General features: G+C 44.5%; 1 protein-coding gene across 3 annotated transcripts in view; it reads right to left on the bottom strand.

Moving 5' to 3' along the window:
* The window catches only part of NAV3 (neuron navigator 3), a 405,038-nt gene that overhangs the window by 250,398 nt on the left and 139,304 nt on the right, over positions 1 to 15,336 (bottom strand). For all 3 annotated transcript variants that reach the window (XM_034771960.1, XM_034771981.1, XM_034771971.1), the window contains exon 2: positions 362 to 479. In XM_034771960.1, the coding sequence (XP_034627851.1) occupies positions 362 to 479 (118 nt within the window). The remainder of the gene's footprint in view (positions 1 to 361; positions 480 to 15,336) is intronic.

Here is a 15,336-nt window from a genome sequence, read left to right as displayed (position 1 = left end):
CAAAAAGTATGAGCCACGCCAATTAACAAAATGCACACATGGGAGACATATGCTCTAATGCAGCATTCATTTCTGACAATTCAAATGTGTAAGAAACAGTTTGGCCCATTTAAAGTATAGTTAAACAGCCACTTCCAAACATCCTCACATAAACATACACATACACACACACACATATATATATATATATTAATTAAGACAAGGAAAAAACACATACATTTCAGAGATATATGGACTGAGTCAAGATATATTATTTGGATTAATCTCATTGTTAAATGCATCCATCTTAAGTTATATATTCTCTCCCCCCCGCCCTATGCAAGGAGTCAGCTCATGCTGCTTCTCTGAGCACAGGTCTTACCAATGATCTGGATGATTTCTGCTAGCAGAACTCCATCTGCAATGTCCTGTTGCAAATCCTTGATCAGCCGCTTGTGGCCAGATTTTGCTAGGTAGTGGTTAGCCCAGTCAGTGTAAATCTGCAGAGCAGAGGAGAAGGAAGGAGGGAGAGAGGGGAAGAGAGAAAGAAGACAATAAAAATTGTTAAAACAAATGTTGGCTTACATATGAGAACTGATCTGCAGCACATTCCACTTTAAGAAGTCAGCACTAAAGGAAACTGTCTTAACATTATTTTAAAAAACACAGTCCTCCCCTCCTCTTGCCATTTTGTCTGTTATTTTAAACTTGAAATGATTCAGTTTGTTTCATGAGTGTTCAAACTCAGTGTGACCAAGAAAAAAAAAATTCCCCTTATGACTATCAAGGAAACTGCTGTCACAGATCAATCACTTCCACCACAACCACACCATCCTCCACTTCCATCTCTCTAAATTTACACACACACACACACACACACACACACACTCACACTTCAATCAATTTAAAATATCTGATTTTAAAGGAAATGGTAACAGAAATTTGTATGTGTACTGGTTCACTGGGTTTTACATTCATAATACTGTATTTGAAAATGCTTCTCCTTTATTTTATGCAAATAATCACAACTTCCTGCTATTATGCGACAGTTCATTTGCTCTGTCACCTATAGATAAGCCTGCTGTAATGTGCACAGAAGAGAGTGAGAACAACAAATATACTGTAGTCATGTCACTGGAATTATAGCTTACAGTCTGGAAGTATATTGTGTCCATTCTTCATGAAAATGAGGGGTGGGGTGAGTTTGACCAGCCCATCTTATTCAACAACAGATACCATTTGACAGCACAAGGTTAAAAAATGCTAGGACATCCTATAACAGAGCGAAGGAAGTGAGTATAGTTGTACAGAAAGTGTGAGGATAGATACTGAAACAGAGTGCACAGCTACATGTACAGCAATGATCACCAACTGGTAGATCATGATCGACTGGTCGATCCTGGAGCCTCTGACAGTCGATCGCGATCTCCAGCCGCTAAAAGCCCGATGGCACAGCGGGGCTAAGGCAGGCTCCACCTTGGCCCCATGCCGCTCCTGGAAGCAGCCAGAATGCCTGAGGCCCCTGGGGGCGGAGAGGGGCAGGGGTCTCTGTATGCTGCTCGTGCCTGCAAGCACCGCCCCCCTCAGGAACAGGCAGAAATGGGGAACTGCAGCCAATGGGAGCTTCAGGGGCAGTGCCTGCAGAGAGGGGCAGCACACACAGCCATGTGCCCCCACCCCAGGGGCCGCAGGGGCGTCTTGGCCGCTTCCGGGAGCGGCATGGGGCTGAGGCAGGCAGGGAGCCTGTCTTAGCCCCTCTGTGCCACTGACCAGGAGCCACCCGAGGTAAGTGCCACCCAGCGGGAGCCTGCACTCCTCCTGCACTCCAACCCCTAGCCCTGAGCCCCCTCCCAGAGCCAGCACCCCATGCCTCCTCCCACACTCCACACCACTCAGTCCCAGCCCAGAGCCCACACCCCATCCTGCACTCCAACCCCCTGCCCCAGCCCAGTGATAGTGAGTGAGGGTGGGGGACAGCAAGCAATGGAGGGATGGAGTGAGTGGAGTGGGACCTCAGGGAAGGGGTGGGGTAGATCCTGGGTTCCACTTAAATTCAAAAAGTGATCTTGTGCATAAAAAGGTTGGAGACAACTGATGTACAGTATATACACAGAGAGGGATCAGATTCACCAGCTGAAAGGAGGTGGAAATTACACCTCCATGTACCAGCAAGGACCACTGCATCTCAGAAAATATGATGAGTCTTTCTCACAGAGTTCCTGACAGGAAGAAGCAGCTGTGGCTATCATTGCAAGCTCAAAGGAAGTGCTGTGCAGAAGTGCTGAATCAGTGCCCCAGCAGCCTCTTCTCAGCCAACACTGCCTACTTCATGGACTGCATTGATCTCCTCAGCTCTCCACCCCTGGCATAAGGAAAAGTGTAATCACTTATTACTGCCACAGGATCCTCTGCTGGCAAACGATATCATAGACTTTGTGGTAATTCTAGCCTTCACTATATACTATACACAAGGACTTTTTAAAGTACAGTATGTCCATAAACAGTGATATTACTATTGGAAGAAAACATTGAAAACAATATGTTGCACTTGCACATCTTCTTCCATCCAAGGATCTCAACTCAGTTTATAAACATGCATTTATTTAACCACACAGAACCCTGGGAAGCTAGGGAAACAGTAGTATCCCCATTTTACAGATTAAAAACAGAGGCACAGAGCAGTTAACAACTTACTCACATCACACAGGAAATCTGTGGCAGATGCAAGAAGAGAATCTGGGGCCGGATCTCAGTTCTGTACCTTAACCACAAGATCAGCATCTGTTCTCCATCATGACACAATTACTGCACCTTACCATAAAGTATTGCACTTAGGGTGAAAGAGAGAGTTTCAAAGGCTCCTGGGAACTTTGGTTCCATATAAGTTCTGTAAGTTCCTGAACACTTCATCACAAGGCTCCTCTCCACTTGGTAATAAGGAATGTCATAAATTACAGGATAACTTGCTTGATCTAATATTTTTATTCTCAAGTACCTGAGGACATGTCAATAACTGGTTATCTTGACTACTGTAGAACTTAAAATAATTTCTCTGCATTACATTCTGGAAATGAAAGAGGGTCCTGCTTTCTCCCATTCTCAAACAGGACTTCTGTAAGAGTGGCCATGCTAGATTTCCCCTCTTTACCCAGAAGACAACTTTGGACAACACCTTGCATTTGTTAACTCTGATGTCATCCACTGTTGTGATGCCCATTCACCTGGCTTAGGAGAGGAGGGAGATGAAAAGCAGTCCCATTAAAATGTTTTAAATCTCTCTAAAACAGCAATTCTCAGACTGTGGGTCAGAACCCCAAAGTGGGTTGCGACCCCATTGTAATAGGGTTCACAGGGCTGGCATTGGACTTGCTGGGGCCTAGGACTGAAGTCTGAGCCCTACCGCCCGGGCCCAAAGCCAAAGCCTGAGCCCCACAGCCCGGGGCCCAAAGCCGAAGCCCTGGGTGTTGAGGCTTTGGCTTTGGCCCCCGCGCCCGGGTGGAGGGGCTTCAGTCCCCCCTCCTGGGGTCGTGTAGTAATTTTTTGTTGTCAGAAGGGGATCATGGTGCAAAGAAATTTGAGAACTCCTGCCCTAAAACATTTCTAAAGTAGTGTTTCTTTAGCATATGTGGCCTATACAGAATGCATGGTTATAAGGAGTGCTCCAAAGATTGCATTACAACTTATGTGGAACACCTTGAATTCATGATAATAAAACCTGTAGATCAAAAGTCCATGATCATGCATTCTCTACTACCAGGATTTCAACTTTGAGAGAGATTACTTGAAAGAACTGAAGAGAGCCATTCTCTGGACTATTATTATAGTATATTATAATCTGAACTATTTTCTTTACTCCAATGAAATTAACTCACTGAACCACAAATAATTTAATATCTGACCCAATTACATTGGGTTAGTTTCATATTACAATTTAAAAAAAAAAAAAAAAAAAAAAACCTTTGTCAAGCATTTCCTTCTTCATGCTGCACACCCAGACATAATCAGCTATACCAATCCCAAGTCTGACAACAACTCAAACCATCCCTCTCACAAAACAGCTGCTGTTTTCTATCTAATATTCAAAGAATGGACAGCGTCCTGTAAACAAGCAAAACACACCAACATGTTCCCTTTTTTCAATATTTTAACACGTCAAAGAAAAAGTTACAAAGACACCAATATTGAAAGATATTTATCATGTAAATCAGCATTTTTCAAAGCAACATCAATGGACCACACCTCAGCAGTGATACACCCAGGAGATTCTTCACCTAAAAAATGGTCCAAGAATGAAAAGAGTTAAACTGTTGTTGATATAAATAAAATATCAAACAGCTGGAATGGAATATACGGTTTCAGTTCCTCTTTTTCTGCAGGGATCACCACCCTCTTATCTGCCTTGCCCTCCTCCCTTTCCCCCACCCCTGGTAAGAGAATGCATCTCTCATTCAGTCCATTCTTTCAGGGATGCAACTGCTCACAAGTTAGTTGTAAAAAACTGAGAAGCATGTATGTCAGATATATGGAACCGTAAGAATGTTCTCATGCTGATGTGCTGTTTCTTTTACACCAAACTCTCTGAAGAAAACGGCAGGTGAAATAGAGAAGCAGGCCTTTATAGTTCACAATTATCAGAATACCTGAAGGGCTGATAATTATCTATCTTTAAAAAGATTCATTGAGTGTAAACACAAAATGCCCCCACACCATTTGATAGAAAAACCTCACATCCAGCACGCGCAGGATGGAGAAGACATGCAGAGATGATGATACAAGTCAATGGTTCCATCTGCTTCTTATTAGGACCCCAATAGTGTGACGTGATAAGCACCTTCAAGTGGCATCTGAGGACTGTGACACAGACGTATCCAGGCAGCTATATTTTCCCTGCATCCAACCATCTTCTCAATATTTAAGCAAAGAGGTCATGTGTATTTTCTACCAAAAGCTAAGAACTAGTTGATTGTCATGGTTATTGTGAGATACTTGTACGGGAAATACCTTAAGAGATATGTAAAATGTAGATCAGAGGTTCTCAAACTGTGGTCTGAGCTCCATTCAGTGGTCCGCGGATAGTTCCCTCTAAGGTGTGCACCTGGGCAGCTGCGTACGAGAGAATGAAGGGCCACCCACCTAATTAGTGGAGACGTGCAGACGTGGCTCCACTAATTAGGTGCCTGGACCCTGCAGAAGATGCACATGTAAAGTGCCTTGGGGGGAATAGGGGGTAGGTGGGAGGTGGCAGTGGGGTGAGAAGAGGGGGGGAGGCAATTTGGGACGTACAGGGCTGCGGCGGCCAGAGAAAGAGGCGACTTTCCCCAGCTCCAGGGTTGCGGCTGCCGGGGAGAAACAGCCTTCCTCCCCAGCCTCAACTCTGTGGCTGCTGTGGTGGGGGGAGAGACCCTCCTCCTTCCCAGCCCCAGCTCGGGGCTGCCACAGTGGGGGAGAGAGAGAGAGATCCCTTTCCCAGTCCCAGCTTGGGGGGCTGCTATGGTGGGGGGGAGAGGCCACATCCATCGCATTAGAAAGGTAAAACTACTGATATTAAAATATGAGTTGTGTGCTTTTATTTGTAGAACAAAAAACGTTAATTATTATTAAGGCTTTTTTATATAGTGCTTTAATCCAAAGTGCTTTACAATAGTTAGCTCACGGTACAAACAACATTTGGAAAGATCATTAAGTGGTCCGCCGAGACCCTCAACAATTTTCAAGTGGTACATGAAAAAAAACTTTGAGACCCACTCGTAGATTATTAGGTTGCAAAACTGTTAAAATGAGACTTCTCACCTGAGGCTAGGTGGGGTCTCAAGGCTAACTCAATCAACATTGAGAACAACTGGACATTTGCAGAGACAGCACTTTGCTTGCTGTCTGGACCATGTGGAAATGAGTATTTACAAAAACTAACAAGCCCCTGAAGAGCTCTCTAAAGAGGGGAGCCCCTGGGTTCAGAGACAATATCCCACAACTGTAACAGAGCAGAAGAAATGGCACAGGTTGTTATCCATTAAAGAGGAAAAAGGTGGATCCCAGCTTTCTAAACTTGACAGGCACTGCAAGAATTGTCCATTGGGTGAGAAATACCTTATCAGAGAGGAAAGTAACTTGTTAATGTCTATAGGCTATCGATTGTATTTTATGTTGTTTTTTTTTACTGTAACTTTATGTTTCCAAATCCCTTCACTTGCTTTTATCTGTATCTCTATCTCAAACTCTGTTAAATAAACTTCAATCTGGTTTTGTTATAGACATACCAAGTGTCCTGTGATAAGAGTGTTGAAGTGAGGTGAAAGCAGTGAATTGGGTGCTCTGCTTCCATAGAGGCAGTGGAGTGATGTACATTGCGGGTTTCCAGAAGATAAGGGACTGGCACTTGAATATAACAAAGTGGGGTGTAAATCACTAGCCTGCAGGAGGAAAGAGCAGGGTACGTGGAGCCTGAAGCAGAGTGCTTGTGTTGCCAGCATGTCCCTGGTGGGCCCAGACAGGCTCCATCTCACAGTGGTCACGTGGTGCTAATTCACCCTGGACACCTCATGTGACCCCCAAAAGGGTCATAAGGATGCTCACCATCTTGCAGGATCTGGCACTAGACCAGGTCATCTTGCATTATTTATTCAATTATGTTTACAAAAATATTTTTCTCCTAGAAGTCTTTAAACTGATGGACATGCTGCTTTAAACACAGTGCAAGTCTAAGAAGAAAAAAAATAACCACACACCAGAGTGAGTCACTGCTATGCTTCCTCCCAGAGCCATCACTTATTTTACTAATGCAGTCTTATTACTGCTTGTTGGAATGAACTACTGACTTACTCATTTCCTTGACAATGAGTTTCCTCTCTTGCCACTTTTCCATACATACACGTCTGACAGAAGACTATTCAACTTCGACATTAGGCTTGAACAGTTAACAATGTAAACAGGGAGTCCGTGTTATCTGTGCCATAGAAGGCCAGTCTCAACAACACGATAACAGAAAAGAACAAATTCTATATCTGTGTGGTCTCAGTGTCTGTGATGATTTAACTACTTGCAATGCTGAAACAGAGCAATTTGAACTAGGGCATGGGCCTTCTCAAGTTACATTGGTTTCCCCTAACATTCTTGAACTGCTTGTCATTCTGTCATTCAAGAGCAGGGGCAATTAAACAATCTTTGATATCCAAATATAGTTACAAACTTCATTTTGATACTTCACACATTGCTGTGAGGAACACAGTAGATGCACTTGGCAGAATCTGTAGTGAAACAAAGTTCTTTAGAATACTGCAGCTTAAGGAAATGGAAAAAGGGGGAAATTCTGATATGCTGTTACCTTTCTTTCTTGGGGGGTGCTTTAATCATAAATCATTGGTTCTCTAGCATACCCACTCCAAAATTAATCTGGGTTGCTGAATGTTGTGCATATCCGGGGCGCGGTGTGTGGAATACAGGAGAAATGTCAAATTGATTTCACATCTGTTGTCAGCCAAAATGAAGTAGTAATTCATTGCACTTCTGTAGCACCCACCATGCGAGGACCTCAGTGTGCTTTACAGGCATTCATAAATTTAGCCTTAGTATCCTTGTGAGATAGTTAAACATAATGAATCTTTTTAGGGGTGGGGAAACTGAGACACAGAGCAATTTAAGTGAATCTCTCGAGGCTGAACAGAGCCGGGAACATAACCAGATACACTAATTCCCAATTCTGTGCTTTAATCACTTTGTGTAAATGCTCATATATTAGACAATCTTATAAACAAACAATGGGAAAATCCATATCCTATGCTTTTAGGATCTATCTGCAATTTTTGTTTGCTTTCTACAGAACAGAAGCTTTCAGATTTTAAAAGGGGTCTTTTAAAAAGTTTTTGCTATTGAGAAGACATCCTTCCTTCCACAAGTTAGTCTATTTTACTGTCACTCCATTATGCCAATATTGCTCAGTGAAAAAAGAGCTGTGGCCAACTGTTACAAACAGCAAGGAGATATTAGACACCTTCTCCAGTCACTGAAGTTGGCAGCCTATAAGAGTCTGAAGAAACAGACATTTTCTCTAGCTGCCAAAATATATACCAACCTGGAATTCTGTCATTGACTTTGGTTAATTATTGCCCTCTCCACAACCCCGTGAAGTCCCACTCACAAAGGTCTAGACACACATTTTTAATATGTAAGGTAGAAAGGGGCAGTGGGGTAAACTGTAATCCCACTTCTGTCTTAGCACCCTCACCAGGGCCGGCTCCAGGCACCAGTTTACCAAGAAGGTGCTTGGGGCGGCCCCTCCGGAGAGGAGCGGCACATTCAGCTGTTCGGCGGCAATTCGGCGGATGGTCCCTCACTCCTGCTCGGAGCGAAGGACCTCCGCCGAATTGCCACCGCAGATCGCGATCACGGCTTTTTTGTTTGTTTGTTTGTTTGTTTGTTTGGCTGCTTGGGGCGGCCAAAACCCTGGAGCCGGCCCTGACCCTCACCCCCTTCCTATTTACTTTAGCTTCACAGAACCAGTTAAATGCTACTGAAGTGAAGTCATATTTTTACAAACCCTTTATTGCATTTTGCTATGCCTGGGCCTTACAACTATTTTCAAACCTATTTAAACAGGCAATATGTAAACTGGGCCACTGTCTAGAGCACAATGTTTCCCTGATACCTGATCAGTAACTGCCACCCACTCCCTCCATCCAGATATACAGCATTTAGCATCTGCTATAAAAAATAGCTGCATTTTGAATAGCATGAAAGAACTGAAACACTGTCTCAATGCCCATCATATCCTTCCCTACCACAGCCGTCCCCCCACCTACACAAAGCATCTGTACTACACTATTTTTAACAGCCTGTTTCCTAGCTGAACTTGCCTATATTTACCCACAGAATATGGCATGACCAGCAGCAAGTTCTGGCCTATCAATGTGACTCGACTTAGAAAGGATGTCTATTGAAAGACTGAACAGAGCCGTTCAGTCTTTGTGTACTTTGAATACTTAGGCTGTCTTTTGAAGCAGCCAACAATTTTAGCAATGTTTGTAGTGATGCGTCTTGTGCAGTGAGCACTTCTGTGTTAGGAACATGACTGAGACCAACAAGTTATTTTACATGGGCCAGTCAAGACTTTCAATAAGAAATGACTTTCAGGGCCTGATTCTGCACTGCTTCGTGAAAAAATAGAGTGGGGGTCACCATCAGGGTCCAGACACCCCAAGAGGAGAGCAAAAGTTTTAAACTCCCAAAATAAGTAGTTCAACCAACTGATTGCATACTATGTCATTGTACTATAAAATATGTCTAGTACGTTCTCTTATGAAAGCTTGTAATGTTCTGAACTTGATGGCCATGAGCTGGCCATGTTTATAGACCATGGTTATGCATTTATATATTTGTGTATATAGAAAACTGTGCTCATAAACTTCAGTTACACCTCACAGCAGGTGAACCATCAGGCAGGGAGGGGCTCCTCCCACATCAGTTGTTTTCATGAAACCAGCTACATCCATTGCCCAGCCAAGGAAAGGACCAAGGTGGACCATTAAAGTTACTGAAAAGACACTCAGACAACTCAAAATTGAAAAGAACATCCAGGCTGCAAACATCAAATCCAGAGGGAATTTCCCCCTCTAATTAACCATGAGTCACTATGGAATGAAGGCGGCGGGGAGGTAAAGGCCTTTAAAAGCAGGCGTGGAACTGAGGTTTTTTATCCAGAACCTGGAGGCCCGCCTCTAGGAAGGAGATGGTCTGTGAACACTGGATCACTCCTATAGCTAGGGGGTACAGGGAAAGTGTTTTAAGGCAACAGGTAACTTGTATTAGAAAAGTGATATTATCTAATAGGAAGTGTAAAGCCTGAGGCTGCATCCTTACATTTATTTTCTGTGTGACTTGTATGTGTTTGCTTTCCCTTAGGATTTCATCTCTGAATCTGTCGTTCTATTAAATACACTTTTTTATTTATTTTCATCCCAAGCCAGTCTCTAGTGTGGAAACTGTATGAAGTGTATGTGCCAATGTAAGCTGGTATCTAGGGGTCTGGTTTCATGCCTTCAGTGGTGACCGGAGGAGAATGGTCTGAGTGTCTGGTAATTAAGAATTCAAGGAGAACATGTTTGGGGAGACGCGGGACCGGAAGGGCTGTTGATGTCACCCTGCAAGGTGTAACTAGGCTGGTGAGAGCCAGGATCAGACCTGATGCTTGTGGGTAGGCTATTGGTATCAGGGAATGGAAGCATAGTTGCACAGCACAAATGCCCCTGTAGTTAAAGGGCAGGTGGTGACTGATCCCCTTACTCGTCTGGGTGGTCCCCAAAACATCACAGAGGGCAAAGGTAGCTTTATATTACCTTAGTACCTCACCCACATTCTGGTGCCATCCAGTGCCCTGCCCAACACTCGGAATAAGCAAGAGCAGCCTCACAGATGCCCTAAAATATGCCTGGTTGCCCACAAGGGTCTATTGCAATAGCCACGAACAGTTGGGTTGCAGTGGTGTTCTGGCTATGTTCCCTCTGTCAGGGGCTGTGAGGGTGTTGTGTAGACCAGGCTATGCTGGGTATTTACTGTTCAGGTTACTCTCTACTCTGAGGAATTCTCCAGTAAGCAAATCTACAGCCTTTACAGCCCCTTTGTGGCACACTGGAGGGAACCAGAGAACCAGGCCCGGAGTCTCTGCCAGTATGGACTGGATTTGAATCAGTGACCTAGGAGTCAAAACCTCTGATCTCAGACCCAATCCATATATGATTTAGTCTTCCAACAGTTACAATTTAAGTAGAATAGTTAAGCACATCAACCTGCTAAATTACATAACCCTTGTACTAAGCTAATGGGGCCAAGTTTTTACTTCAGCTAATTGTTAAAGCTAAAATTAGTGTGGGTCTCCAATAGTTCATTTTTCTCTTTAAAGAAAGAAACTTTCAGAGACAAAAACTGGAATATCAAATTTAATGAGACTAAAAATATTAAAAGACTGAGCGTAACCAAGCACAGAATGGAAGGAAGGCTCCTGCTGTGCTGAAAATCAATACTGTAAAATGCTGTAAATCAAATGCATCCCAGGTGTATGGCAGCATCCTGTCAATTGCAGGCAGCAAAAGCTGCCTGCAGTAAGCATGTTATTTTTAAATATTGCTTTCTCTTCCATCTCTCCATCTGGCTTTCCATATGATCATTAAGAAAACAAAAAGTTCTTTGGGACATTATGTGAATCGCGTGAGAGAGGAAAATATTAAGATGATTAAACTATAAATCCAGAAAATGAAAATAGAGTGATTTAAATTATAGGCAAAATGGAAGCCAATGCTTTTCATTTAACAAAATAGTCAGTAAGTTATAACCTGTAATTTAGGTTTCTGAATCCCACTTGAGCAAATGAGGACAATTACTTGTTAATGAATAGAAACTATCTAAAGAGCAAAATAATTGAAACATCAGGATCTTTAATGTTTGGTTCTACCTTGTAAGTAGGAGTGTGCATTTATTAACAACCTTCACCAATCACAGTTAAGCAAAAAAAGCAGCAGCAACCCTCCGTAAAGCAGCCATTGGCAGTCTCTGGAATATGTATCTAACCCTTCTTGGGTTGATATACATTTCCAGGTACAATTTCAGTTGGTGAATCCAATCATTCCAGTAAGTTTTGGGGTGACTTACTGCTTTCCCTTTCTTCACATTTCATACCAAATCCTGGCTCACCTTTAGCTGACCACAAGTGCTAGAGACCAATATACACCATTGGTATCAAAGACTTTCCAAGCTTTACCCCTCAGTCAGATGAAAGACAACAAAATTGGCAGAGTGTGTGTGTGTGGGGATTTGTATCTGGTAAACATAACCCTCCACCCCACCCCCCGAAAAATAAGAACACCCTTCTCCCTATATAACCTCACAATATGTTCATTCATTACAGAGAGATGGATTAACTTGTTTTATACGTAGATCACATCATTGTTTTTACTAGCTCACTGCAAGTAATGTAGTCTAGGTCCCATGCAGTAGCTGCAAAGTGCCACAGGAAGGAGCTAGATAATCATATTGTAGCTGCAAAACAATCAAGCAGACATCTGCTGCTCTACAGACCTGTATTACGACAGTGATGACACCACGCGACTATTAATAGTAGCACTGAGCCTTCAGAAGTAACAGGAGGCAACACAAGTTATCACATACAGAGATTCCTAAAACAATTTTAGTCCTGGAGATTTCTCATTTTAAATACACCAGATTTTGTCTTTAAATCTCAGTTCAGGTTCAGCATTCCTTGTAAATATTAGGCCTTCAAACTACCTTCCAACAATCATTTAATGAAATTGCAATAAAAACAGAGAACGTACTATTTACCATGTATGTTTGCATTCATATAAAACACGGATTGAAATTTGATTCAGCTGCATCCTCACACTGCATTTCACTACAATGTGGACGCCTGGGGTTTCCTGCAGGGCATAGGAGGTGCCAGGGCCGGCTCCAGGGTTTTGGCCGCCCCAAGCAGCCAAAAAAAAAAAAAAGCCGCAATCGCGATCTGCGGCGGGAGGTCCGAAGTGAGGGACTGTCCGCCAAATTGCCGCCGAATACCTGAACGTGCCGCCCCTCTCCGGAGCGGCCGCCCCAAGCACCTGCTTGACAAGTTGGTGCCTGGAGCCGGCCCTGGGTGGTGCCACTAGAGATACTGCTCAGTCCCCAGGGCAGGGGAAGCAGCTGGAGGGGGCACAGGGGTTGATGGAGAAGCACACTAGCTGCATTGCATATTGTAGCATAAATTAACCACAAATTAACCATTATAGAGTCTTCCCTAAGGCATTATGACCCAGATTTTTATGGCTGTTCAGGTATTGCGGGGCTCAGTGTTGCAACACCTAATTGGTTTAGGAGCCTAAATTTCATTTTCAAAAGGGATTTAGGCACATAGGAGTCGGTATTCCATTGACAGTCAATGGGATTTAGGCTCTTAAGTGCCTAATCCCCTTTTGAAAATGAAATTTAGTCTCCTAAATCTGATAGGCGTTGCAACAGTAAGAGCTGCAATGCTTAAATACCTGCAAAAATCTGGGCCTATAACAACAAGGGGGAAAGTGACACAAGAGAATCAAACCAGGGGTAATAGAGTGATGAGAAAATAATCTGATTGAAAGGAATGGGATGAAACTGACGCACGCGCACGCACGCACATACGCATGTGTGTGATATTCTTTCATTATAAAAAATGTCTGTTATTAGTGCTAAGGGAGTTAGTGTTAGTTCTGTGCTGTGCACTGCCAAATAGATCTCCTCCCCCACAGGCTGGGAAACAGAGCTGGGAGGGCAGGGAGAAGAAGGTGATCTGGGAAGGAGCAGCATTGCCATTGCCAGCCCAGAGGAGGAGGTGTGCAGCAAAAGGCACAGGCAGTAGCTCTCTAGGGCCTGGTCTACACTACGGGTTTAGGTCGACTTTAGCAGCGTTAAACCGAATTAAGCCTGGACACGTCCACACAACGAGGCCCTTTCTTTCGACTTAAAGGGCCCTTTAAACCGGTTTCTTTACACCACCTCCGACGAGGGGATTAGCGATAAAACCGGCCTTTGCGGGTCGGAATTGGGGTAGTGTGGACGGAATTCGATGTTATTGGCCTCCGGGAGCTATCCCACAGTGCTTCATTGTGACCGCTCTGGACAGCGCTCTCAACTCAGATGCACTGACCAGGTAGACAGGAAAAGACCCGCGAAGGTTTGAATTTCATTTCCTGTTTGCCCAGCGTGGAGAGCACAGGTGACCACGCAGAGCTCATCAGCACAGGTAACCGTCATGGAGTCCTCCCAGGATCGCAAAAGAGCTCCAGCATGGACCGAACGGGAGGTACGAGATCTGCTCGCCATATGGGGAGATGAAGCAGTGATAGCTGAACTCCGTAGCAGTAAAAGAAATGGAAAAGTATTAGAAAAGATCTCCAAGGCCATGAAGGACCGAGGCCATAACAGGGACACACAGCAGTGCCGCGTGAAAATTAAGGAGCTAAGGCAAGCCTACCACAAAGCCAGAGAAGCAAACGGAAGGTCCGGGGCAGAGCCGCAAACTTGCCGCTACTACGCGGAGCTGCATGCGATCCTAGGGGGTGCAGCCACCACTACCCCAACCGTGTGCTATGACTCTCTCACTGGAGAAACACACAGGGAAGACGGTTCGGGGAACGAGGAAGATGACGATGGAGGTACTGTAGGTAGCTCACAGCAGCAAGGAAGCGGAGAAACCGGTTTCCCCAACAGCCAGGATCTGTTTGTTACCCTGGACCTGGAACCAGTAACCTCCGAACTCACCCAAGACCCTCAGGGCACACAGGAGACCTCTGGTGAGTGTACCTTTGTAAATATTTGTAAACATTACACATGGTTTAAAAGCAAGCGTGTTTAATGATTAATTTGCCCTGGCAATCGCGGCCAGTACATCTACTGGAAAAGTCTGTTAACGTGTATGGGGATGGAGCGGAAATCCTCCAGGGACATCTCCAGAAAGCTCTCCTTTATGTACTCCCAAAGCCTTTGCAAAAGGTTTCTGGGGAGGGCTGCCTTATCCCGTCCGCCATGGTAGGACACTTTACCACGCCAGGCCAGTAGCACGTAGTCTGGAATCATTGCATAACAAAGCATGGCAGCGTATGGTCCCGGTGTTTGCTGGCATGCAGACAATATCCATTCCTTGTCTCTCTTTGTTATCCTCAGGAGAGTGATATCATTCACGGTCACCTGGTTGAAATGGGGTGATTTTATTAAGGGGACATTCAGAGGCGCCCGTTCCTGCTCTTCTGAACAGAAATGTTCCCCGCTGTTAACCATGCGGTGGAGGGGAGGGGTGAAGTGATCATCCCAGAGAATCGTGTGTGTGTGTGTGTGGGGGGGGGTGGTTTACTTGTGTTTGTGCCGCATGTTAACCGGGAAACTGCAGCCCCCTCCTTTTACATTGAAACCCCATTTTAAATGGACAACCCAATTCATCCTTGAGATGGGAAATGCGCTGCTGTTTGCAACCTTTCCCGCATGTTAAGAAGGTTAAATAAGCCAAAACACTGTGGCCTACGATGGCTGCCTGCAAGCCGAAATATGCGACCTTGTAATGAAAGAGTGTACCCATTGTTCCCTAAAATGTGTCTTTTTTAACCACCTCTCCCTTCTCCTCCACCAGCTGCAAATGTTTCTCCTTCGCAGAGGCTCGTGAACATTAGAAAGAGAAAACGTAAGACGAGGGACGAGATGTTCACGGAGCTGCAGATGTCCTCCCACGCTGATAGAGCACAGCAGAATGCGTGGAGGCAGTCAATGTCGGAGATGAGAAAAGTCCAACATGAACGAGAGGAGAGGTGGCGGGCTGAAGACGATAGGTGGCGTCAGCTTGCAGACAGACGG

The sequence above is a fragment of the Trachemys scripta genome, chromosome 1 (genome assembly GCF_013100865.1).
Source record: "Trachemys scripta elegans isolate TJP31775 chromosome 1, CAS_Tse_1.0, whole genome shotgun sequence".
In the NCBI taxonomy this organism is placed as follows: domain Eukaryota; kingdom Metazoa; phylum Chordata; order Testudines; family Emydidae; genus Trachemys; species Trachemys scripta.
This window is presented reverse-complemented; position numbering and strand designations above follow the sequence as displayed.